Source organism: Malaclemys terrapin, chromosome 5 (assembly GCF_027887155.1).
Source record: "Malaclemys terrapin pileata isolate rMalTer1 chromosome 5, rMalTer1.hap1, whole genome shotgun sequence".
Classification (NCBI taxonomy): Eukaryota; Metazoa; Chordata; order Testudines; family Emydidae; genus Malaclemys; species Malaclemys terrapin.
This window is the reverse complement of record NC_071509.1, coordinates 90,398,431-90,422,040: the sequence shown is the minus strand read 5'-3', so window position 1 is coordinate 90,422,040 and position 23,610 is coordinate 90,398,431. Positions and strand designations below refer to the sequence as shown.

At 43.5% G+C, this 23,610-nt stretch overlaps 1 protein-coding gene across 3 annotated transcripts in view; it reads right to left on the bottom strand.

The window, feature by feature from the left end:
* Nucleotides 1-23,610, bottom strand: part of RNF150 (ring finger protein 150) — a 253,166-nt gene that overhangs the window by 100,869 nt on the left and 128,687 nt on the right. For all 3 annotated transcript variants that reach the window (XR_008445238.1, XM_054031090.1, XM_054031089.1), the window contains exons 2-4: nt 10,893-11,143; nt 3,690-3,761; nt 2,840-2,922 (exon numbers count right to left, since the gene is read on the bottom strand). Coding sequence is in view for 2 of the 3 variants with exons in the window: in XM_054031090.1 (XP_053887065.1) it covers nt 2,840-2,922; nt 3,690-3,761; nt 10,893-11,143 (406 nt within the window). In the remaining variant the exon portion in view is untranslated. The remainder of the gene's footprint in view (nt 1-2,839; nt 2,923-3,689; nt 3,762-10,892; nt 11,144-23,610) is intronic.

Sequence of the window (23,610 nt, the reverse complement as noted above, 5' to 3'; positions counted from 1 at the left end):
CAGGAAGGAAAACAAAAATGATCCTAATCCCAAATACCAGGTCTTGGCACACAGCCCAGAACTTGACGCAAAATCTCTCCCCAAAAGCCCGAGAAAGGAGATGAGCTTTGCAGTGTGCCTAAAAGTCAGATCTGGATAATTTTTGATCAATGGTGAAGGGAATTCTAAAACTCAGGGCATCATGAAGAACATCCTGCCAGCAGTTCCTCCTTTTTTCAACTAAGGAGGCTTTTGACTGGGTGCCACCACTGATCAAAGCTGTGGCAATATCGTGTGGAGAGGGAGAGGCAGTTTCTCAAATATGCTGACCCTAAGGCATACATGGCTTTACAGGTCAAAAGAAACATCAAACTTCACCTGCATACCAACAGGCAACCAGTGCAGATCACGGAGCACTGATGTCATGATGATACTGACTTTTAGACAACTGAGAAATTGGAAGTTTCAATAAGGTTTGGTGAGAATCCAATGTCTTCCCTGAACTGCAGGCTGCTATGCCAATGCCCTGCGTATACAAGGTATATACAGTGGGCATACACTGGGGATGACAAAGAACAAAATATGTATTTGCAGGTCTGCGTCTTCCTTTTGCTAATCATGAGTGCAAAGAGTGCTTTTCCATCTTAAGAGTATAAGGTTTCCCTATTAACTTGAAACTGATAAGAATTTATCATCAATATTCTTTATTTCCTCTCAGCTGCCCACTGCATCCTATCTTGTTGGTGTTTCTTTACAGATTGTAAACTCTCAGTGGCAGGAACTGTCTTTGTTTCTTGTATAGCATTTGGCAAACTGTTGGCATTTAACCAACAATAATAGTAATAATAATAATAATGAACACCAGCACCTATAGTAGTGTACAAAAACTTACAAATCTGTAAAATGTTACCCTTCATAACTTGTACAGTAGGGAAGATAGTTTCAGTCAAGTAGCTACTTGGGAGGGAACCCCTCAGCTCTCATAATTCAACAGTGCCAAAGTTCAAAATGTGCACTTTACAAGACAGATCTGCTGCTAACCTTTCGCTTGAGCCATTTCCAAGTAACCTTTTAAGTCAGCCAAGAGCTGAACATCACCTGCTAACTATGTGTTTCCGATTCAGTAGGCTTTATTTAATACTACACACTCTCATTTAACCTTGTGAACAACACTGAGGATACATCTTCACTACCCGCGGTATCGGCGGGTAGCAATCGATTTATCCGGGATCGATATATCGCGTCTTGTTAAGACGCGATATAGCGATCCCCGAAAGCGCTCACTGTCAACTCCAGAACTCCACCAGAGCGAGCAGCAGTAGCGCAGTCGATGGGGGAGCCGCGGCCATTGATCCCGCGCCGTCTGGACCCCAGGTAAATCGATCCAAGATACTTCGCGTAGCTGAAGTTGCGTATCTTGGATCGACCCCCCCCCCCAGTGTAGACCAGCCCTAAGCATGACTCTGTGCTGGGTCATTTGTGAGAATGATACAAGTGAAAGTTGGGGTTTAGATGTATGTCTTCCATATAATTACCTCAAAGAAATATCTGTACCTTTAACACAAAATTTCCAAACTTTTGCTATGGCTCCACAGGAACATACTAGGAATTAAGCCCAGTTCTAAACTGTATACATTTCCCATTTTCTACACTCTTAGCTGATGAAGCATTGTGCTTGTGTCTGAGTTTGACAAGAGTACATGTGCTGTGTGTCAGAGTTGGGGGTTCTATAGCTGGCCCAATTTATGATTAAAGTATTGTTTTGTGTTTGCCTTTTAATGATGGCAGTAAGCATACAGATCCAATGGCTTACAAGAATGATCAGAGATGGCGAGCACTGAACATTTAAAATATCTACCAGGGAAGCCTATTTATTAAATAGCCAAAAAGGAACAAATATTTCAGTTCTTCATGTCAAGTAAAGATGACACTTTACGTGTACATACTTTTGCTATTCCTGTTTCCAAGGAAAGCAAGTTGAGAAATGGAATATCTAGCTATCTTTGATGGAAGCCATCCCAGATATGATTTGTGTAAGGTTTCCTTCCCACTTTATTTTACACAGCAATTAAAAAGAAATTAAAGTGAAGTTAAAGTTCATGAAAGGTGCTGAATTTCAGATAGCTGTTCTGTGGACAACTAACAGTATAGGAAATGGCAATGCAAGTGTCCCCACGCTACCCTGCCAATGGACCGCAACCCTGTCCTAGAATCATTATTTCTATTCCTCATACTGCTTTAAATTAGGAGTAACTCCTTTGAAATCAATGAAGTTAAACTGGTGGAAGAGACAGCAGAATCAGTTCTCCCCCCCCACACTCCTCCCCCCTTTTTACTGAAGATTTTGTAATATTTCCAAATTCCACAGACTTAGCAACTGGGCTCTTACATAAAGTATTACCCCCCAACACTCTGCCTCCCTGCCCAAACCTTCTGAACACTAGGCTACCCTAAAACATAGCCTAAATCCCACAACCATTCTTGTTACTAGAAAATATCGTCAGCCAAATTGCCCTTTCCTGGTCAGGCCAATATTAATGGTTAACCAAAAAGCCTGACCAAATGAGATCCCCTTATACCATGCCAAGCACGAACATAGCTAGACTCAGGCTCTGATGCTAAATGGCTCATCATCCACTGCAGGTATTATTTTAACTTCAAATACATCAGAGTAACATTTCAAATCTTTATGGAATAGTTTTTGAGTACAGAAAAAAAAAAATCCCAAAAACTTAACGGTCTCAGATAATCTCATTTCAGGAATTTGACAATTCCAATTTTGCAGTTTTACACTAAAGGACAGAGACTTTAAAAATCAAGAATACATTAGTAAATGCCTCCATACATTGTATTAACTTACCTGCATGGTAAGATCCTGACAACATCATTGGGCTTGTAACCTTCAATACAAACTGCACAGTTATCAAAATCTGGCTCAGTTTCCTATGGTAAAGAGAACATTACATTTTTATTTTATTTTGTGGGTTAATCACTTCAAACAAGAACCTAAGTAGCAGAGTGAAGTTCAAATGGTTACTGACATGTTTAAGCATGACACTGTATCTTAGGAAAAATGGGAGAGGCATTCATTAGGGATCCAGTCCTGCAATTCCTATGCTCAGGCAGCAACGGTATGTGCATGCGTGGCGTATATCTATGCTTGAAACTGGGGTTGTGAATCCCAGCTCACAGAGACATACTTTAGCTCAAAATAGAATGTAGCTGTGGCAGTACAAGTGGTGGGAAGGACTAGATGCCTCAAATACGTGCCTAGGGTCTCTGATGGGCATGTCCTCTGTCAGCTAGCCTGTCCCACTGCTGCAGCTACATTAGCGCTCTAGCTTGACGAGACCTAGTACAAGCATGTCTCTTTGAACTGGAAATTACTCTATATACAGTAGTACTTCCACTACTGACCATGAGAGTTTTGCCTGAATGAGGACTAGAGAATTTGGCCACAAAATTTGGTTTGCAAACTCTAACAGTAGCTACTTTAATAGTCAGACTAAAATAACTTTACTGTATCTTTATTTAAATTTCCCTTCCCTTCCTGTTCCATTTCATCCTTAAGTTGCTTACCAGCACCTTTCCCCTGGCTGTGGGGTATTTACTAGTATAAAAAGCAACTGCCACTCCCCTCCTATTTCCCTCTCCTTGGCAGTCTGAGAGGATCCTCACTGCAAGGTCTAGTTTGAAAGGAAAAAAATTACCTTGTCCCCTTTTCTGATTGTTCTGACCTGCAGCTTGCTGATTGCTTTCTTTGCAGCATCTCCAAGACGGCGCTGAAAATGCAAAATTGTCCTTTAGTAAAGAGTATATCTTTATGCAGAAGCCATCACCTTGTTTTTCTATAGCTAGTTAATAATCTGAAGCAGTTTTACATGAAATAGTAAGATTCTGTGTAAATGTAAACTGACAGGGTTGCTGTGGGAAATAGCATGCCATCCCTTTTTAAAACAAAAATGCTGCATGGATTAAAGGCTCCTCAGTTATCTAAATTTCATTAGGCAAAGCAGCTATAATGCTAATCCAGTGAAGAATGGACACTGGCCTATGACAACACTAAACTATTGCATTATGGGCATTACATGAAAGTAGAAATAGATATGCACTAAGTCTGCCTGTATGCTCTCAACTGTAGGATCAGTGTTTAAGCTTTGCAGTTATATGTCATGAACAGCAAATGAGTCCTACAGTCATGGCTTGGTCATCTACTTTCATTTGCGTTTTTCTTGTTCCTTGTCACCTTTCCCTCCACACTATATACCGAACTTCTTTCCTGGTGAAATTTCATAGTGATTTTCTATTTCTTCTGATACCTAGCCCATTTCTGATCTCACTTATGCTGGTTTTACAATAGTTTATTGATTTCAATGAAGTTACTGATCTCATTCCTGATTTACACCAGTGTAAATGAACTCAGCCTCTGTGTATGCACATATGACAGCTACTTCCAGAAGAAGTGCAGTGTAGGGATGGGGATTAAAGAACGGTGGTGACTGTGAGGACATTGCACTTTTAAGGTCTGGAACATTCTGTGTGTCAGAGTTCTAAGAGACATGCCAATTGGAAGCAAACTCCAGCTGGAGTTGGTTAGAGAATGAACCCAAAAATGACGTGAGGCTCTATGTAGCTTGTAAATAGGGACCCACTCACGAAGCAAACTTGATCAATATGTTTCCTTTTTTCCTTTGTTGTTATTCTGGTCTATGGCACATACTTCTCATAGCTTTCCTTGAACAAAAGAATCTGACAAGGAGTTGAAAACGTTACTTGCAAACTATTTGTTTCTTTAATGTAAATCAAAGGCAGACGGCTAATGTCAAATAAAAACGAGACATTATGTAGTGCTTCTGGAATTTTTTTTATTATTTATGTTAATGAAATGTCTTATCTTGTTTTGTACATTCTTCAAGAGAAGAGGACAAGATTAAAGACTGGTTTAAAACTTTGATCTGTTTGTTTTCATGTTTGCCTTTTCTTATCTAACTTAAATGCTGACAACGTTTTTGCTTTCAATGAAAATTTGATCAGGCTGTTTTGGTTTTTTTTGTTAAGGAATCCTGTTTCATTGGTATATGCTGGAGGAAAAACCATACTTTTGAAGAATCCTTTCTTTAAGTGAAATGCGTGCTATCAATAACCAAACACTGCCCCCAAAGATAAGAAGTGCTAACATTATAGTGTTTATATGTTTGAAGTGGAGCTTCGGGATTTATAGTTATAAATCTCAATCTAATTAACACTAGGACATTCAATCTTGAGCTAGTCAGAGTTACCACTGCTTTGGTGTGGAGGTCCTGCCAGTAAGGGAGGTCTATGGTGGTTAAACAGAAGGACTGGCACTCTGGCAAAGAGCCTCGTGCCAGTCCTGGAGAGTGAGTGCTAGCCGATGGTGAGTGAGAGGGGTAAAGAGACACCTATTCTCTCTCAAATTTATTTCCTCCCAAATTTCCTCGTGTATCCTGTTTTCTCCATGTGTGCCTTTGAGGCTCTTTTAGCTTTTCAGGTCAACGATTGTCTTGATCTTTGTGCCTTGCACAGCACCGAGCATATCATCAGTGCTGAACAAATTATTTGTGAGTTCAAAGACAAGATGGGGGCATACTTTAACATACTTAAAGTTTCCCAGACAAGCTAAGAGAAACGCCATCTGACATGGTGACGAAGTTCACAAAGCTCATCGTCTTGGGAGACTACCACATTGCAAAGAGGATACCTTTCATGCGATGGCCCAAAGTTTTGTATTCAAGCTTTCTGCTTTAGGTCTCTCACAGGTAACATACACACGGACAGCATGATGGACTGGATCCTCATACTGAATGTGAACACAGGAAATAGAAATTCTCCTCATTTGTGAACAGAGCAGTCCCCACTGCAGGCAGAAGTCAGAACTCGCTCCAGCGTCTCCTTGCCTGATGATATCTCATCATGGTCCAGCCATTCCCCAAAATATCATGGAGCCCACAAAGTTTCAAAACTTACTTACAGCCATCTCCTCCCTAACAAGAAAGCAGAGAGAAGAGGAATGAGTAACAGACAACTCCTGCTATATACTGCTATCAGCTGTCTGGCACTGAAGCACCCTCTCATATTCCACATGACACAGAGTAAACTCTAGAGATGATGGTGGAAAATGTAGTTTGACAGACTGACACAGGAATTTTTATTAACCTATGTCATTGCTGTGAAGGAGGCAAAGAGAGCTGCAGCAGCAGAAGTAACTCTGCAGAATATTTCTAGAACATAGTTTTGTAATCCCAAATTGTTTCTACTCAGCCCTACAACCTAAAGTCTCTTGATGCAAACAATTCTCACTGCTTTTCACAGAGAAGATCTCTTGCATACAGGATGTCCATTCAGCACAACAAGTTGAGCAAAGAACCAAAAGCTACAATGACTTCCTTCTAAGAATTCAGTTCATTTGCACAAGCGGCAGCATGGAAGTACAAACAGGTATCAGGACAGCCACCTGGTTCCTGCCCTTGCTGGCTGATAAAGAGTAGAGCTTGGACACTTTACCAGGAGGGCTGTCAACACCTATATTTTACCCTAAACCACGCCACAGTCCAACAAGTACCAAGGACAACAGTTAAACCTGTTCTTTTCTTCTGGAGTAAGCATGACTTTCCATTTTGGGAGCCTGAAATTTAAACTAGAGGCCCAAATTTTCAAACAGATTTATGAAAATGTGATTGCAAATATGGTTGGCACACATAGTTGTATGCGCAAAAGCCCACACTGGCAGATGTTTACATGCACACATGGATAACTGCCTGGATAACTGCCAATCTACATACACAGTTACCCATTGGTAAACACACAAAATAATAATGTGCACATATTTTGTGGGACATGTAAGAAACTGTAAATTTCAACCAGAAATGTAATTCACAACAGAGAGGCCATGAAGGAAGAGCCCTCCATTTTTCTGATTGTTGATCATGACATGGACTTGTCGCTCTCTGGATAGATCACAGTCAGTTCCTTCTAGAATCTGAGCTCAATTCCACCAGGGCAGAGCTACCAACTACCCTGCATGTAGGAAGAGGGTGGGCCTGGGAAAGAAGACCACAATGAAAGGAAAGGGGAGACTCTTGAGAAGTAGACATGAGGTGGAGCACGTTTGTCAGGGAGCGAAGATCTAGTGCAATGGGAAGAGGACTTAGTGCAGGTGGATCTGTGGGGAAGGTAAGGCACAGGGGGAGGGGGAACAACCGGGATAGTGGGTTGATGCAATCAAGCGAAGCAATTCAGAAACCCTCTCTTCCTTCAACAATATCACATCCTTCAACTTAATGGTCAGTTGCTTCATGCCATTCCTGCTATGCAGTGCCTGAACTGCCAATTATAAAGGCTCCTTCTACAGAGAGGAGGTCTGAGCTGCTCTGGATAGCCTAGCTAGTGAGTTGGCAGCTAACCCTAGAAACAGCAAATATGAAAGATCTCAGCACGGATAGTTGGCCCTGGTAGGTCTAGGATTTTCTGTGACACAGAAAATGTGCACAGCCCCTGGTTTAAATGCACTGGATTTTAAAGACTTCAAATCTGTTTTATCAAACCCTAGTTAAATGAATCTCAGTCACAGCTCTTGGCATTTTCAGAGATAGAAAGCCAGTCTGTAAAGCCAGCCTTTATTGTACTCTGGAGTGGGGACTGAGAATACTGCCTTTTCTAAACTGCCCAACTGGTTGGTTCCCCCTTCATTTGAAACTCTATTTATCCAAAAAGTCACGGCTGTGACCCTAGCTCTTTGGATAAATGGGGCTGTACTTTATTGGACTAAATGAAATACAAATAGAAAAAGCATATTTCTCAAACTTGGCTGATGATGCATGCGCTACAGGATATACAAGGCTTTCTACAAGCAAGCACAGTATCTTTGTACAAAGACACGGACACACACAATGATTATAATGGGAATAGCCTTTGAGCACCACGACAAAAAGGAGTCAGATTTAAACTCTACCCGAGCAAAGAAAAACAAGCTGCTGCTCTATCGTACATGTAAGAAGATACAGGATCTCAGGACAGGAGTGTTGCTAGCATATCCCTGTACCACAAACAAAAATGTCAAAGATAAGAAAAATAGAACATTAGAAAAACTGAGATAACCCTCACAGAAAGGGCAAGTCTGAGTTGTGCTCTTTTGTCAACTCCTTACATTAATGATCGCAGGAGGCATGAAAGAGAAAAACAATGAAGCAGGCATGTTGCTATGGTTTCCTCTGCCCAAGTGCCAATGATGTAAAAACTTTTCTCTCTCTCCCCATCTGTGCTCTCTCTTTCCCTATCTTCCTGAGGATTTTCCACATTTTTGAAAATCTGCAGTCTCTTTGATCTCAGCTGACCAACATCTCACTTGCTACAGGCATGCTTTGGCTGCTGACAGCATGCATGGACTCCCCTCTCTTGCTACGAAGTGTGACATTATTCTATGTCCAAATCCCCAGTCCGAGAAGGAGAAAGAAATTGGAGGAAGAAAGGCAAAATAGAGAGTAAAATAGAGATGAGAGAGTAAGAGATCAGTTGCCTGAGGAAACTTTGCTTCTGGGCCTCAACCAAATACACTGATGTGCCTTGTTTATGTTATATCTTAATGAGATATTGATTTATAAATTAAAAAAACCTCACTTAATCTGATCTGCCTAGGATTAAATAGCAATCACAGACCCAATTTGAGGTTTTTGAGACTGGAGACATGCTACACACTTCTGCGCTGGCAGACCCTGTACTATGTTGAATCAATATATGTTGCTGCAATAGTGGTTGCTGAGAAGAAATCAACCTATATGCCACTGTCCAAGTAGCAACATTAGCACTTCTTCTCTTTACTTCAAAACCTTTTTGGTGTACTGCTATCATCATCATCATAGCATACCAGCTGGTACTGCTTGCCTAAATCTCCAGCCCTGTTAGCAGTATTTGATTGTTGGGAAAGGGTTAAGTGGGTTCTGCTGACTTATTACCCCACTTGGATAAAAGGGAGATTGGTCTGTCCCTGTCCAGAGGGAATAATCCTTAGATAGGACCACTAGAAGCAGTCAAGCCTGGAAAGTAGTTTTGAGCCAACCTTTGATATCTTATTGTTAATTTCTATGCTAATCAAACTAAAGCTCAGTAAGTGGGTGAGTTTGGACTCTCCATAGTCTGTGGGCTATGGGGAGGGATATTTCACCTACTTCTGACATGAAGCCCCTGAGATGGAACATGGCAGTTATCTTACAAACAATGCACAATGGTTTACAGCAGAACTCGAAGAATACTGTATCCTATTAAAATTGCAGGGAGAATTTATTTAGGCAGAGGGTAATTATTTCAGTTGGTACTAGGCCTCAGCTCCCAGGATAATCAACTCCTTATCTTGCAAACAAAATGTCATGGGATCTTTAATGACCACAAATGGTCAGACTTAGTTTTACTTCTCTTATGAAAGATGGTAGCAGTAAATAAGAACTATGAAAGGGATATAGCATATGTCCAGCATAATATGGTAAAGCAAGCTCTTAAAAACAAATTCCCTGACAATAGGAAATAGGTGGATCTTGCCTTTGGTTCAATGACTATCCATTGTCATCATGAATGTCAAAATGTTTTGATCTGAAGCTTTTCCAATATTTCCATTCACTGAAAGTTTTCAAAAAATGCCATTTTAAGTTTGACCTCAAAATGAACATTTGTTTTAACTTTTCACAACTTCCAGCAAACCAAAAAACCCACTATTTGCCTAGCTCTAGACAAGAGCTGTTTGTAATACCTCAAATGCTTGGTTCCCAAGAACGGTGACAGTTTTAGTGGATCAAATTCGTAAAATGAATTTTTACTTTGTGCATAGCAACCTCACAAAACACTTGAAAAGTGTTTATTGAAATGAAAATCTGTGTTATAGTTCAAAATTGATAGGTTTGTGGGATGGAGAGCAGCTTCTACTTAGAAATGCAAAGAATAAATTCTCCACTGAAAATACAGTATGGAATTTTGGGCAGTAAGAATGTAATTATCTCAGCTGGAATTTAGACAGCACACCAAAGACAATGGGTTCAATATAGGCCTAACATGTCTGTTTTTCAGAATTTTGGGCATACTAGTGAATATGTTCCTAGTTTATGCATGTGGGTCCCATCACCGTGCATGCAATCAAGTAATTACATATGGAATCCCATTCATTTCAATACCATACCTGCAGACAATGATTTACTAATAACCAACATTACTTCATTTACATGTTCAGCAGTCAGTGTCAACGGCCTGAGAGAGGAATAGATGTCTTTATGCAAAGACCCTTATGGAGAGGTTTTAGTATTTTTGAATAAAATATTTTAAAATTAAAACACTTTTCCACTCTTTTTCCCCTCTTCAGTTAAGGCACACCCTTTTTTTGTGCACAAACTTACTATTCTGCAGTCACCTTTGACTAGGGCTTAAATTCATTTATATGCATTTCTAGGTCACTTAGATAAATGTACTAAGGGAATCTTTCCCCTTAGATATAGTATTATCTTTCTGATTATTTCTTGTAGTGTGTGTGTGTGTGTAAGTAAATGCCAAATGTACACAAATATTTAATTCTCTTTTCATTATTTAACATCAGTTGTAGCAATGGTGAGAAGAAATGAAAACTCATGGCCTTTAAACATCTTGCTTCCTACCCTACTGTCTATGCAAAGAACATATTTATATAGGTTTCTCTTCCTTGAGTACTGTCTACCTTCTAGAAGTCTTTTGATTTCCCAAAGATGTTGGCACCTCTACCACAACCCATTTCCCTTTTTGTTCTTTGCTACCTCATATTAGTGCTTCCCCCAAGAGAATAATTTTATTTAAACTTTAAATCACATGGTGATGCTCTTGGGAGGATAAATGGCCATTTTAAATAATGCAGGACAAACCCCAAAGCCCATTCACATCCTCACCTGGTTTCTGTCTCTGGCATTTGCATATCGGAATCTCTGGATATAATAGAAGACCAGCCATGCCAGGGAGATGATCATCAACACAATGAAGGAGATGGAGACAAACACCACTGAGGTACGGCTGACGTATTTCTGCAAGTTGCGTGTTCCAATTGTTATATACATCATCACAGTAACATTCCTCTCCAGCAGACTCACTATCTCTTTTCCTTTAGGCTCAGGAATCATTATTGCTACAACATCTTCTACACCTGTGAGATAGGAGGGGGAGAGGGAGAAACAATAAGAAAAAACAGGAACAGCAGCAGCCACAAAAGAAAATGAGTCAGCCGTGGCACAGTGAAAAGAGCTCAACAGTGACAAAATAAAACCTTCCCCTCATTCTGCTGCATGCTGTTTTTTATTGCAAGGTAATCCAGACAAAATCCAGCAGAAGACTTTGGTTTCAGCTGTAACCAGTTACACAATATGGTCCAGCATACTGAGCCTCAAGGGTGGTTGTGTGACTAAGGGAAGTTTCATGGGTCGGCACAAACACAGGTTTTCCACTGCTATTGAGGCTTATGCAGAAGATATATGGTATAAATACAAATAGGAGTAGTAGTGTGCTACAAGCACAAATACATGTATTGTGCTCTGCCTGCATGCTGCACACTTTATGGGTCTGTACAAGGAAACAATTGAAATGTTTTCCCTCTACATCCAAGAACTCAAACAGGAATTCTTAAAACATATGTTCAGGTCCTGGGATCTGATCTTTCTGCCTCTGGAGTAGCTCAGGATGGCATAATGTGTGTGAGAAAAAAGTACACAGAAGAAAACTGTCTAAGCGACCAAGGGAGCAAAATCTGCTCTTACACTAGTTTAAAATTTAGATTAACTCTAGTGAATGGAGTTACTCTGGATTTCCAATGATGTAACTGAGACCTAATGTTGTCCAAAGGCATCTGATGCTTTTGGAGAAAGCAAAACAGTATTGTCAGGATGTTAGCCAGGTGATGTTAAATGTTCCACATTCATTCTCGGCAACATTTCCAGCATACAGTCAATGTAAAGCTTGAAAATGAGTGAGAGATTAGGAGGATAAGGAACAAAGGAAACAAGCATGGTAAGATTCACTACAGGTCCCTTTTACCAGGTGATTTAAAGATGGATCCAATTACATCTTTTCTTTCAAAAATATTACAGGTTAGTAAATTAACTATCAACTTTACTCTCTTTCCATCTGAAATACATTTTTGTTTTATTACTCTACTTTAGTTAGAGGTGTCAGACCGTTGGTCTACTTGATGTATTAATCCAGTGCCCATGATAGATTCAGATTCTAGCAAATACAAACTTTCATAAATAAATAACAAAATAAAAAAATTCTAGTCCTTGTTATCCTGCAATGATAACCTTCTGAATGTGATCTGTTGTGGTGTAGGCAGCCCGAAACAACAGCTCAGGGGGTGTGAACTGATTACATTCATCTTAATGAGGAATTTATCTAATAAGTGGTATAATTGAAAGTGTAATTTGGCCTTTCCTACAGAATGCATTTGACATGTTTGCTCTAGTGGCAAAGGGCTCTTTGAAATAGAAGGGACACTGTATAAAGGTTTGTAAGGGGGAAAAAAAAGAGACTCATTATTAACTTTTGCCTTATCTCGCCAAATGGAAAAGGGCAGCAGTCAAATGCATTTGGAGAATGGTATATACATCTCATCAAGGGTTCAATTGTTCACAATATATTGCTGATGACCCTCAACTCTGCTGCTCAAAGTCATCTCTTCAAATGTTTCCTGTGCGCTTTGGATTCACCAGAGTCAGAGCACTGACAACACCATGGGAGACTGGACTCCAGGCCCATGCCTTTGACAGAGAACCTAAGCTGCACATGTGGGCTCAGTGCTCCCCACCCACTTATCTCATCTCTCAGGGGCTAATCAATAGTTTAGCTCTCTTTGGAATGTACATTAGTAAATTATCCCAAGAACCATGTAAAATTTGACAGATTGCAAAAACAGTAAAGCAGCATATTAGGAAACTGAGATTAAACAACAGGTAAATAGTTCCAAATATTCCTCAGCGTGAACTCGGTTTCACCTAAATAGGTGCAAACCTTGGAATTTTATCAGGCAAAGACAGACTGAAATGCTCACCTCTTTAGAGATCACTGGTTATATCAGTCACTCCAGGCTGTTAAATTCTTGTTATTTCTCTCTCACCACCAGCTATGTTTCACCCTTTCAGGTCAGCATGCCCATATTTCTGTCAGCCCTTTTTCCCTCCTCAGGCCTCTACTATGAATGCCTTCCATCACTGAATCAGCCAGGAAGCCCATGTTTTATTGGCATAAATATAACGTCTGTGCAGATGTCATATTTTAGGAAAAGTAGTATTTTCAGTCCCTTTGCTCTCAAGCCCCCTACCATCTCAAAAAACTCCTTTGATCCTCTTCATATACAGTTATCTGCCTTCTGTGCACAATAGTCTTTTCTCCAACTGACAATGGACCATTGATTTAGAAATATTTCTTTCAGATCACATTTTCTGCAACAAAGAATTGGTTCATCTCCTGCTCATGCACAGTAACGAGAACCACAAGCAGTACTTATACATTGCTTAACATTTTCAAAGCACCATAGAAATATTAATTAATCAATTCCCACAATACCCCAGGTAAGTACTGTCTCCATTATACTGATGGGGAAAATGAGGCATAGAGAAGTTAAATAATTTAGCATCACAATGTCAGACCTAGCACAAGGTCTCAGGAAATCCTGGTTCCTATGCCTGGACTAAGACCACTAAGCTAGTTGGAAGAGGCGTGATCTAGTGGTCTTAGTCCAGGCATAAGCTAAGACCACTAGATCACGCCTCTTCAGAAACAGCTTCTCTGATCAAACAAAATGAAGCACTAGAATGCATAAACCACAAGTAGCTCATTGTGTAAAATGCACGCAGCTCTTAGGAAGGGACAGAGCTGAGATGTACCACTCCTGCAGAAGTTTAGGGTATGTCAGGACTACAGGTGCAACGGAGGCACAGATGCAGGGCTGTAGCTAGGCCGCTGTAGCGTAGACACTTACTTCAGTGATAGGAGTCTTTCTGTCTCTGCAGTAAACTGAGCCTCTCTGGAGGTAGCAAATAGGTCAACATAGCTGCATCTACAGAGGGGAATAGGTCAACTAACTACATCCACACAGGGCATGAAATTTTTCAAAGCCCTGAGTGATGTACACTAAGTTTTAAGTGTAGACCAGGCCTCAGAAATGAACTCTGCCTTGCTGAGGCAGACTGCCTTCTGGAATTTTCCAGAGTGCAGTGGGAGTGCCAATTCTGCTCTACGGAGCAGCACAAAGATATTAGAGGGGAGTCAGGGCAGAGGGGAGGAGACAGAAACTGCATTAGAAGACAAGGTTCTATGCTTTCTCCAGCTGCATAAGGTCCTGTTAGAAGCTGTCCCTAAATTAGCAAAATAAAGGAAGAGCTTTAAAAAAGCCAAGAAAAGATGGCTAGAGAAGAATCAACCTGAGAAGAAAGGCAGGCACAGAAACACTTTTGGCCATAATGGACCAGATCCTTAGGACCAGCCATTTGGAGACTATGAAAGCTAGCTGATTGTTGGGCCACTGCACCAGTCTTGAAGAGCAACTTACAGCAGCCTCAGGATATATCTTGAGCTCTTTTGAGTAGTTTTCAGGCTCTCTGCACAGGTACTATGGTGGAGAATGGTTTGGAAAAGTCATCTGAGGGAAGGGATCAGAAGGAGATCCCATCGACCAGAAGGCATGGGATGCATTGTCCTAGGGATGGGGGTTCCACGACCACCACTCCCAAGAGGAGGAGATGGGTGGTGGTGGTCAGGGACTCCCTCCTAAGGGTGACAGATTCATCCATCTGCCATGCATACCGGGAAACTCGAGAAGTGTGCTGCTTGCCTAGAACTAGAATTCAGGATATGACAGACTGTGTGCTGAGACTGATCAAGCCCTCGGACTGTTACCCCTTCCTACATCTCCATCTGGGCACCAATGTTACTGCCAAGAATTATCTTGAGCAGGTCACTGCAGACTATGTGGCTCTGGGAAGAAGGATAAAGGTGTTTGAGGCACAAGTTGTGTTCTTGTCCATCCTTCCTGTTGAAGGAAAAGGCCCAGGTAGGGACCATTGAATTGTGGAAGTAAATGCGTGGTCATACAGGTGGTGTCGAAGAGAGGGCTTTGGATTCTTCGACCAAGGGATGATGTTCCAGGAAGAAGGATTGCTAGGAAGAGATGCAATCCACCTAACAAAGAGGAAAGAGCATCTTCGGAGGCAGGCTTGCTAACTGAGTGAGCAACTAGGTTCGCTGGGCGATGGAGACCTAAGCCCTAAGGTAAGTGGGATACCGGAAGGAAACACGAGAAGGGTGCAACATACTCAGAAAGCAGGGCAATCAGCCAGTTATCTTAGGTGCCTGTACACAAATGCAAGAAGCCTGGGAAACAAGCAGGAAGAATTGGAAATCCTGGCACAGACTAGGAACTATGATGTGACTGGAATAACAGAGGGTAACTCACATGACTGGAGCATTTTCATGGATGGATGGGTATAAACTGTTCAGGAAGGACAGACAGAGGAGAAAAGGTGGAGGAGTTGCACTGTATGTAAGAGGGCAGTACGACTGTTCAGAGCTCCAGTACGAAATTGGAGAAAAGCCTGTTGAGAGTCTTTGGGTTAAGTTTAGAGGTGACAGCAACAAGGGTGATGTCATGGTGGGCATCTGCTATAGACCTCCAGACCAGGAGGATGAGGTAGAGGAGGCTTTCTTCAGACAGCTAACAGAAGTTTCCAGATCACAGGCCCTGGTTCTCATGGGGGACTTCAATCACCCTGACCGTCAGAGGGGTGAAATATTGGAACGGCCTTCCGAGAGAAACGGTGGGGGCGACGGACCTGTCTGGTTTTAAGATAAAGTTCGATAAGTTTATGGAGGGAATGGTTTAATGGTAAAACATAGTAGTCAAGGAAAGCCAAGCAATGGTGGGTAAATAGTATAATGGCTAACGGGGTCGGGCTGGAGACTCTTGCCTATATGCTCGGGGTCTTACTGATCGCCACATTTGGGGTCAGGAAGGAATTTTCCTCCAGGGCAGATTGGCTGAGCCTCTGGAGGTTTTTCGCCTTCCTCCGCAGCATGGGGCAGGGATCTCTAGCAGGAGGGTCTCTGCCGATTGAAGTCACTAAAAACAGGATTGGGGACTTCAACAGCAGAGTCCAGGGAAGGGGTAGGGACGGTTTTATGGCCTGCAGCATGCAGGGGGTCAGACCAGATGATCATAATGGTCCCTTCTGACCTTAAAGTCTATGAGTCTATGAGTCTGCTGGGAGAGCAATACAGCAGTGCACACACAATCCTGGAAGTTTTTGGAGAGTGTTGGGGACAACTTCCTGGTGCAAGTGCTGGAGGAACCAACTAGGGGCCATGCTCCTCTTGAGCTACTGCTCACAAACAGAGAAGAATTGGTAGGGAAAGTAGAAGTGGGTGGCAATCTGGGCAGCAGTGACCATGAGATAGTCAAGTTCAGGATCCTGACAAAAGGAAGAAAGGAGAGCAACACAATACAGACTCTGGATTTCAGAAAAACAGACTGACTCCCTCAGAGAACTGATGGACAGGATCCCCTGGGAGTCTAATATGAGGGGGAAAAGGAGTCCAGGAGAGCTGGCTTTATTTTAAAGAAGCCTTATTTAGGGTGCAGGAACAAACGATCCCGCTGTGCAGAAAGAATAGCAAATATGGCAGGTGACCAGCTTGGCTTAACAGAGAAATCTTCGGTGAGCTTAAACACAAAAAGGAAGCTTACAAGAAGTGGAAACTTGAACAGATGACTAGGCAGGAGTATAAAAATATTGCTCGAGCATGCCAGGGTGTAATCAGGAAGACCAAAGCACAATTGGAGTTGCAGCTAGCAAGGGATGGGACGGGTAACAAGAAGGGTTTCTACAGATATGTTAGCAATAAGGTGGTGGTCAGGGAAAAAGTGTGGGACCCTTACTGAATGGGGGAGGCAACCTAGTGACAGATGATGTGGAAAAAGCTGAAGTACTCAATGCTGTTTTTGCCACGGTCTTCAGACAAGGTCAGCTCCAAGACTGCTGCACTGGGCGGCACAGTATGGGGAGAAAGTGAGCAGCCCTCAGTGGTGAAAGAACAGGTTAAGGACTATTTAGAAAATATGGATTGGATGAATGGACTATAAGGTGGATAGAAAGCTGGCTAGATCATCGGGCTCAATGGGTAGCGACCAATGGCTCGATATCTAGTTGGCAGCCGGTATCAAGCGGAGTCCCCCAGGGGTCGGTCCTGGGGCGAGTTTTGTTCAACATCTTCATTAATGATCTGGATGTTGGGATGGACTGCACCCTCAGTAAATCACGGATAACACTAAGCAGGGGGGAGAAGTAGATATGCTGGAGGGTAGGGATAGGGTCCAGAGTGACCTGGACAAATTGGAGGATTGGGCCAAAAGAAATCAGATGAGGTTCAACAAGGACAAGTGCAGAGTCCCACACTTATGATGGAAGAATCCCAAGCACCACTACAGGCTGGGAACCGACTGGCTAAACGGCAGTTCTGCAAAAAAGAACCTGGGGATTATAGTGGACAAGAAGCTGGGTATGAGTCAGTGTGCCCTCGTTGCCAAGAAGGCTAATGGCATATTGGGTGGCATTAGTAGAGGTATTGCCAGCAGATCGAGGGAAGTGATTATTCCCCTCTATTCGGCACTGGTGAGGCCACATCTGGAATATTATGTCCAGTTTTGGGCCCCCCACTACAGAAAGGATATGGACAAATTGGAGAGTCTCCAGTGGAGGGAAAATGATTAGGTGGCTGGGGCACATGACTTATGAGGAGAGGCTGAGGGAACTGGTCTTATTTAGTCTGCAGAAGAGAAGAGTGAGGGGAGATTTGATAGCAGCCTTCAACTACCTGAAGGGGGGTTCCAAAGAGGATGGAGCACAGCTGTTCACAGTGGTGGCGGATGACAGAACAAGGAGAAATGGTCTCAAGTTACAGTGGGGGAGGTCTAGGTTGGATATTAGGAAAAACTATTTTACTAGGAGGGTGGTAAAGCACTGGAATAGGTTACCTAGGGAGGTGGTGGAATCTCCATCCTTGGAGGTTTTTAAGGCCTGTCTTGACAAAGCCCTGGGAAGATTTAGTTGGGGTTGGTCCTGCTTTGAGCAGGAGGTTGGACTAGACGACCTCCTGAGGTCTCTTCCAACCCTAATCTTCTATGATTCAATTGATTAGGAAGGTTTCTGGAACATTTGCATGCCCCAGGGCTAAATTCTGCCCTCAAAGATACCCAAAGAACACTGTTCAAATCCATGGGAGCTTTGCACCTGTTCCTAAGGCCCTTAATCCTGAGGGCATTCTGTACCAAAAAATTAAAAATTATGCGCATAATATTTTAAAATTCTGCAAGTTTTATTTGTCAATAAATAAATGCAAAGGCTCCAGCACGGCGGGGGGAGCACAGGCCATTGGCTGCACGATGGTGGGATATCACCTGCACCCCGCCCCCCCCAGGCCATGGACTCAGCACTGAGGCTGAACCCAACCCTGACACAGCACAAGGCCTGGGCCTGCCCCAGAAACACCCTGGGGCCCTGCCCCTCTGCGCCCCTGCCCCTCTGCGCCAGGCACACCAGGTGGGGAGGGATCCAGGTGTGAGGTGAGAGGATTCTGTGTGGGACAATCTGGGTGCAGGCAGCTCAGTAGGGGGGTCTATGTGTCGGGGGGATCTGGATGCACAGAGGCTTGCTGGGGGGGGAGGGGGTTCCAGGTGCAATGGGACTCTGCAGGGGCTTCCAGGTGAAGTGTTGGAGCTCAGCAGAGAGGTCTGGGTCTGGGGGTCTCAGCATGGGATTCTGTGTGCTGGGGGAGTGGGGCTTGGTGGGGTGGGGGTCTGGGTGCAGTTAGTTGGGGGTCAGTGACATGGCGTTGATGTGGGGGCTCAGAGTGGGGCAAGAGCACCAGGGTGGGGGTTTGAGTGCAGAGAGCTCAGTGGGGGGTGGTCTGGGTGCACGGGTGGTCCAGTGCACGGCTGGGGCTCTGGGTGCAGGGATTGAGGTTCAATGCGGTGGGGTTTGGGTATGGAGGACTAAGGGTGTTCTGGATGTACTGGGTAAGGCTTGGCAGGGGTGTCCCGATATGGGAGGTCTGGCTGCACAGAGGTTGGGTGGATGGGGAAGCAGCTCCCCATACAGTGACCCCTCCCCCTCACAACTGAGGAGCGATGGGGGCAGGAAGCAGAGGAGGATGCTGAGCTTTCTGCAGCTGGGGGAGGTTTCTGGGGGTGGGTCTGACACAGCCCCAGCCACTCCTTGCAGGAGGAGAGGAAGTCCCATCCTCCCCCACCTCCAACCCAGCCAGGCCTAGCAGCTGATCCTGGCTCAGGATAGGAGCTAATGGCTGGGGTGTCCCCAGCCCTGCGGTGATTTAACTCTCCGTCGACTGCCTGAAATGATGTTACTGTGCTGCTAGGGAGTGGTGCATGACTGATCTTGCAGCTTCCCTTTGCTTCCCTGTCAGAAAGTTATTTTTCTGCGTGGAAGCAAAGAAATCTGTGGGGACATGAATCTGTGCATGCACAATGCTGCACAATTTTAGGCGTATCCAGGCAGAATAGCACTTACAATTTTGTATACTTTTAATCCACAGGTAGGGAAGCTACAGCGTGCGAGCTGGATCCGGCCCGCTGCTTCATTTCATCTGGCCCACAGCAAGTCTCAGTGCCATGAGCCAGAAGCTCCAAACCTCAAAGCCCCCAACCAGGGGCTGGAGCTCAAGCCCTGCTGTGGGGGAAAGCTAGGGATGCCAGGCTATTCCAGCTCCTGGAAGTAACCAGCATGTCCCTGCAGCCCCTAGGAGCAGGGGCAATCAGGGAAGCTCCGTGTGCTGCCCCCGACGCTGGCACCCCAGCTCCCACTGGCCGGGAGCCATGACCAATGAAGCTGTGGGGGCGGTGCCTGCAGGCATGGGTAGCACAAACCACGCAGAGCCCCCTGGCCCCTCCCCCTAGGGGCCGGACATGCCGGCCACTTCCGGGAGCAGTGTGGAGCCAGGGTTGGCAGGGAGCCTGCCTGAGCCCTGCTGACCGGAAGCCACCTGTGGTAAGCGCTGCCCAGCCAGAGCCCGGATCCCGAACACTCAGCCCCAGGTCAGAACCCTCTCCTGCACCCTAACACCCTTCCAAACCCTGTACTCCGAGCCCCCTGCCCCAGGTCAGAACCCCTTCCCACACCCTAACACCCTCCCCACCCTCACCCCCAGTCCCTGCCCGAGGCCTGATCTCCCTCCCACACCCAAACTCCCTCACAGAGCTTACACCCCAAACCTCCTCCAGCACCCCAACCCCCTGCTCTAGCCGTGCCCACTCCTGCACTCCAAACCCCAGCCTGGACCCCCCTCCTGCACCCGAAACCCCTACCTGAGCCCAGAGCCCTCCCACACCCTGAAACCCTCATTTGTTGCCCCACCCAGGAGCCATGGGGACACCCTGAGCCTCTGTGCCAACTCATCCCAGTGCCAGGGGAAGCCCCGAGCCTCCATGCCCCACTGCGGGGCTGTGTGTGGCCTGTGACTCATTTTTTCTGTGGGTCAATGGCCCCTGATAGAAAAAAGGTTCCCCACTCCGTTTTAATCAACAGCATACTTATGCTTGAGCACTTCTGTCGTTTATTTAATCCCCTGAATTTCATATTAAGGGCATTCATGTGCTTTTTGTCCTTGAAATGGCGTATTTTATACGGGGATCTGTGGTCTGACATTTTGTGAGGAATTACAGCTGCTGGGTAGACTACGAGTCACACATGTTATGATTTCCCTTGTGCATTATCTTGAGACAATCACTCACCTTGATTGTGTATTAGTTTCTCTCTTTACACAGTGTGTATTATTCTGATTTTTTCATTTCCTTTACATGATGCTCTTTTGTTGTTCTTGTATTATCTATAACTTATGTACAGAGGTCTAATAATGGGCTTCTCTAATGTATAGGGGCTTTGTAGTTAGATTCCCTTCTAATCAATTTGGCTCTACAGTTAAGCTGTATTGCCATTGGCAATCCCTATTAATGATTTTTTTTTTTTTTTTTTAAGATTTTCTTTCCTATTGTTCCATTACAGGGGGCATAGATAATCTTAAGATTTCACAATGGCATGTTATGCAGTGGCATGTATCCTGAATTGTATGAAGTGGGTAAAAAGTAACAAAGCTCATCTGAATTTAAAAAAGGCTACGTAAAAATATTATATAAAATTAGCATAAATTGAAGTTTAAAACGGATGAAACAAACTCAATGTGTTTAAACTAAAAGAACTTTGATTAGGAAGTTTCAGAGTTTCCAGTCAGGCCACAAATCATTTTTAGTAATGGACCAACATTGTACTGGAATAAGAGCAAGTATCCACAACTGGGGGAGATATGTGTTTTGATCAATTTATTTTAATATGACAAGTTTGCCACCTGGGTTTGGACACTTTTTCTGGGGTTACTTAGCAACTTGTGGAGGAGAGAGGAGAAGGAGGACTCAATCAAACCCCTTCCGGTCCCTGCAGCATAGCATCTGAATACCTCACAATCTTCAATGTATTTATTCATTAACACCACTGTGAGGTAGTTGTCTCCAGATCGATAAATTAAACAGTAATAAATCACCAGGACCAGATGGGATTCACCCAAGAGTTCTGAAGGAACTCAAATTTGAAATTGCAGAACTACTAACTTTGTACCTAACGTATCACTCAAATCAGCCTCTGTACCAGATGACTGGAGAATAGCTAATGTAACACCAATTTTTTAAAAAGGCTCCAGAGGCAACTGTGGCAATTGCAGGCCAGTAAGCCTAACTTCAATACTAGGCAAATTGGTTGAAACTATAGTAGTAAACAGAATTACCAGACACTTAGATGAACATTGTATGATGGGGAAGAGTCAACGTGACTTTTGTAAATGGAAATCATGCCTCACCCCTCTATTAGAATTCTTTGGGCATGCGGATGTGTGTGATCCAGTTGATACAGTGTACTTGGACTTTCAGAAAGCCTTTGACAAGGCTGCACACCAAAGGTGCTTAAGCAAAGTAAGTAATTATGGGATAAGAGAGAAGGTCCTCTCATGGATCATAACTGGTTGAGAGATAGCAAACAAAGGGTAGGAATAAATGGCCAGCTTTCACAATGGAAAGTGTTAATAGTGGGGTCCCCCCAAGGAACCATACTGGGATCTGTGCTGTTCAACATATTCATAAATGATCTGGAAAAAGAGGTAAACAGTGAGGTGGCAAAGTTTGCAGACAATACTAAATTACTCAAGATAGTTAAGTCCAAAGCTGACTGCAAAGAGATACAAAGGGATCTCACTAAACTGGGTGACTGGGCAACAAAATAGCAAATGAAATTCAACATTTATAAGTGCAAAGTAAAGCATATTGGAAAAAATAATCCCAGCTATACATACAGAATGCTGGGGTTTAAATTAGCTGTCATCACTCAAGAATGAGATCTTGGCATTATCATGGATAGTTCTCTGAACTCAGTGTGCATTGGAAGAATGTTAGGAACCATTAGGAAAGAGATGCAAGACAGAAAATATAATGCCACTATAGAAATCCATGGTACACAACTCACACCTTAAATACTGCATGCAATTCTCATCACCCCATCCTGAAAAAGATATATTAGAATTGGAAAAGGTACAGAGAAGGGCAGCAAAAATGATTAGGGATATGGAACAGCTTCCATATGAGCAGAGATTAAAAAGACTGGGCCTGTTCATCTTAGATAAGAGATGACTAAGGGGGGCTATGAAAGAGGTCTATAAAAATCAAGAATTGTGTGCAGAAAGTGAATAGGGAAATGTTATTTACCTCTTCACATAACACAAGAACCAGGGGTCACCCAATGACATTAACAGGCAGCAGGCTTAAGGAAATACTTCTTCACATAGTGCATAGTCAACCTGTGGAACTCGTTGCCAGGGAATGCTGTGAACACCAAAAGTATAACTGGGTTCAAAAAAGAATCTGGTAAGTTCAAGGAAAACAGGTCCATGAATGACTATTAGCCGAGATGGTCAGGGCCATAACCCCATGCTCTGTGTCCCCTAAACCTCTAACTGTCAGATGCTGGGAATGGATCACTTGATAATTACCCTGTTTTGTTAATTCCCTCTGAAGCATCCCTCATCACCTAAATACCTTTCAAAATTTGGCACTGTCATAACTATAAAGGGAAGGGGGTAACAGCTGTCCTGTTTACAGTACTATAAAATCCCTCCTGGCCAGAGACTCCACAATCCTTTTCCCTGTAAAGGGTTAAGAAGCTCAGGTAACCTGGCTGGCATCTGACCCAAAGGACCAATAAGGGGACAAGATACTTTCAAATCTTGTCGGGGGGAAGGCTTTTGTTTGTGTTCTTTGTTTGGGAGTTCGTTCGCTCTTGGGACTGAGAGGGACCAGACATCAATCCAGGTTCTCCACATCTTTCTAAACAAATCTCTCCTATTTCAAACTTGTAAGTAAATAGCCAGGCAAGGCGTCTTAGTTTTCCTTTGTTTTCTCAACTTGTAAATGTACCTTTTACTAGAGTGTTTATCTTTGTTTGCTGTACTTTGAACCTAAGACTAGAGGGGAGTCCTCTGAGCTCTTTAAGTTTGATTACCCTGTAAGGTTAATTTCCA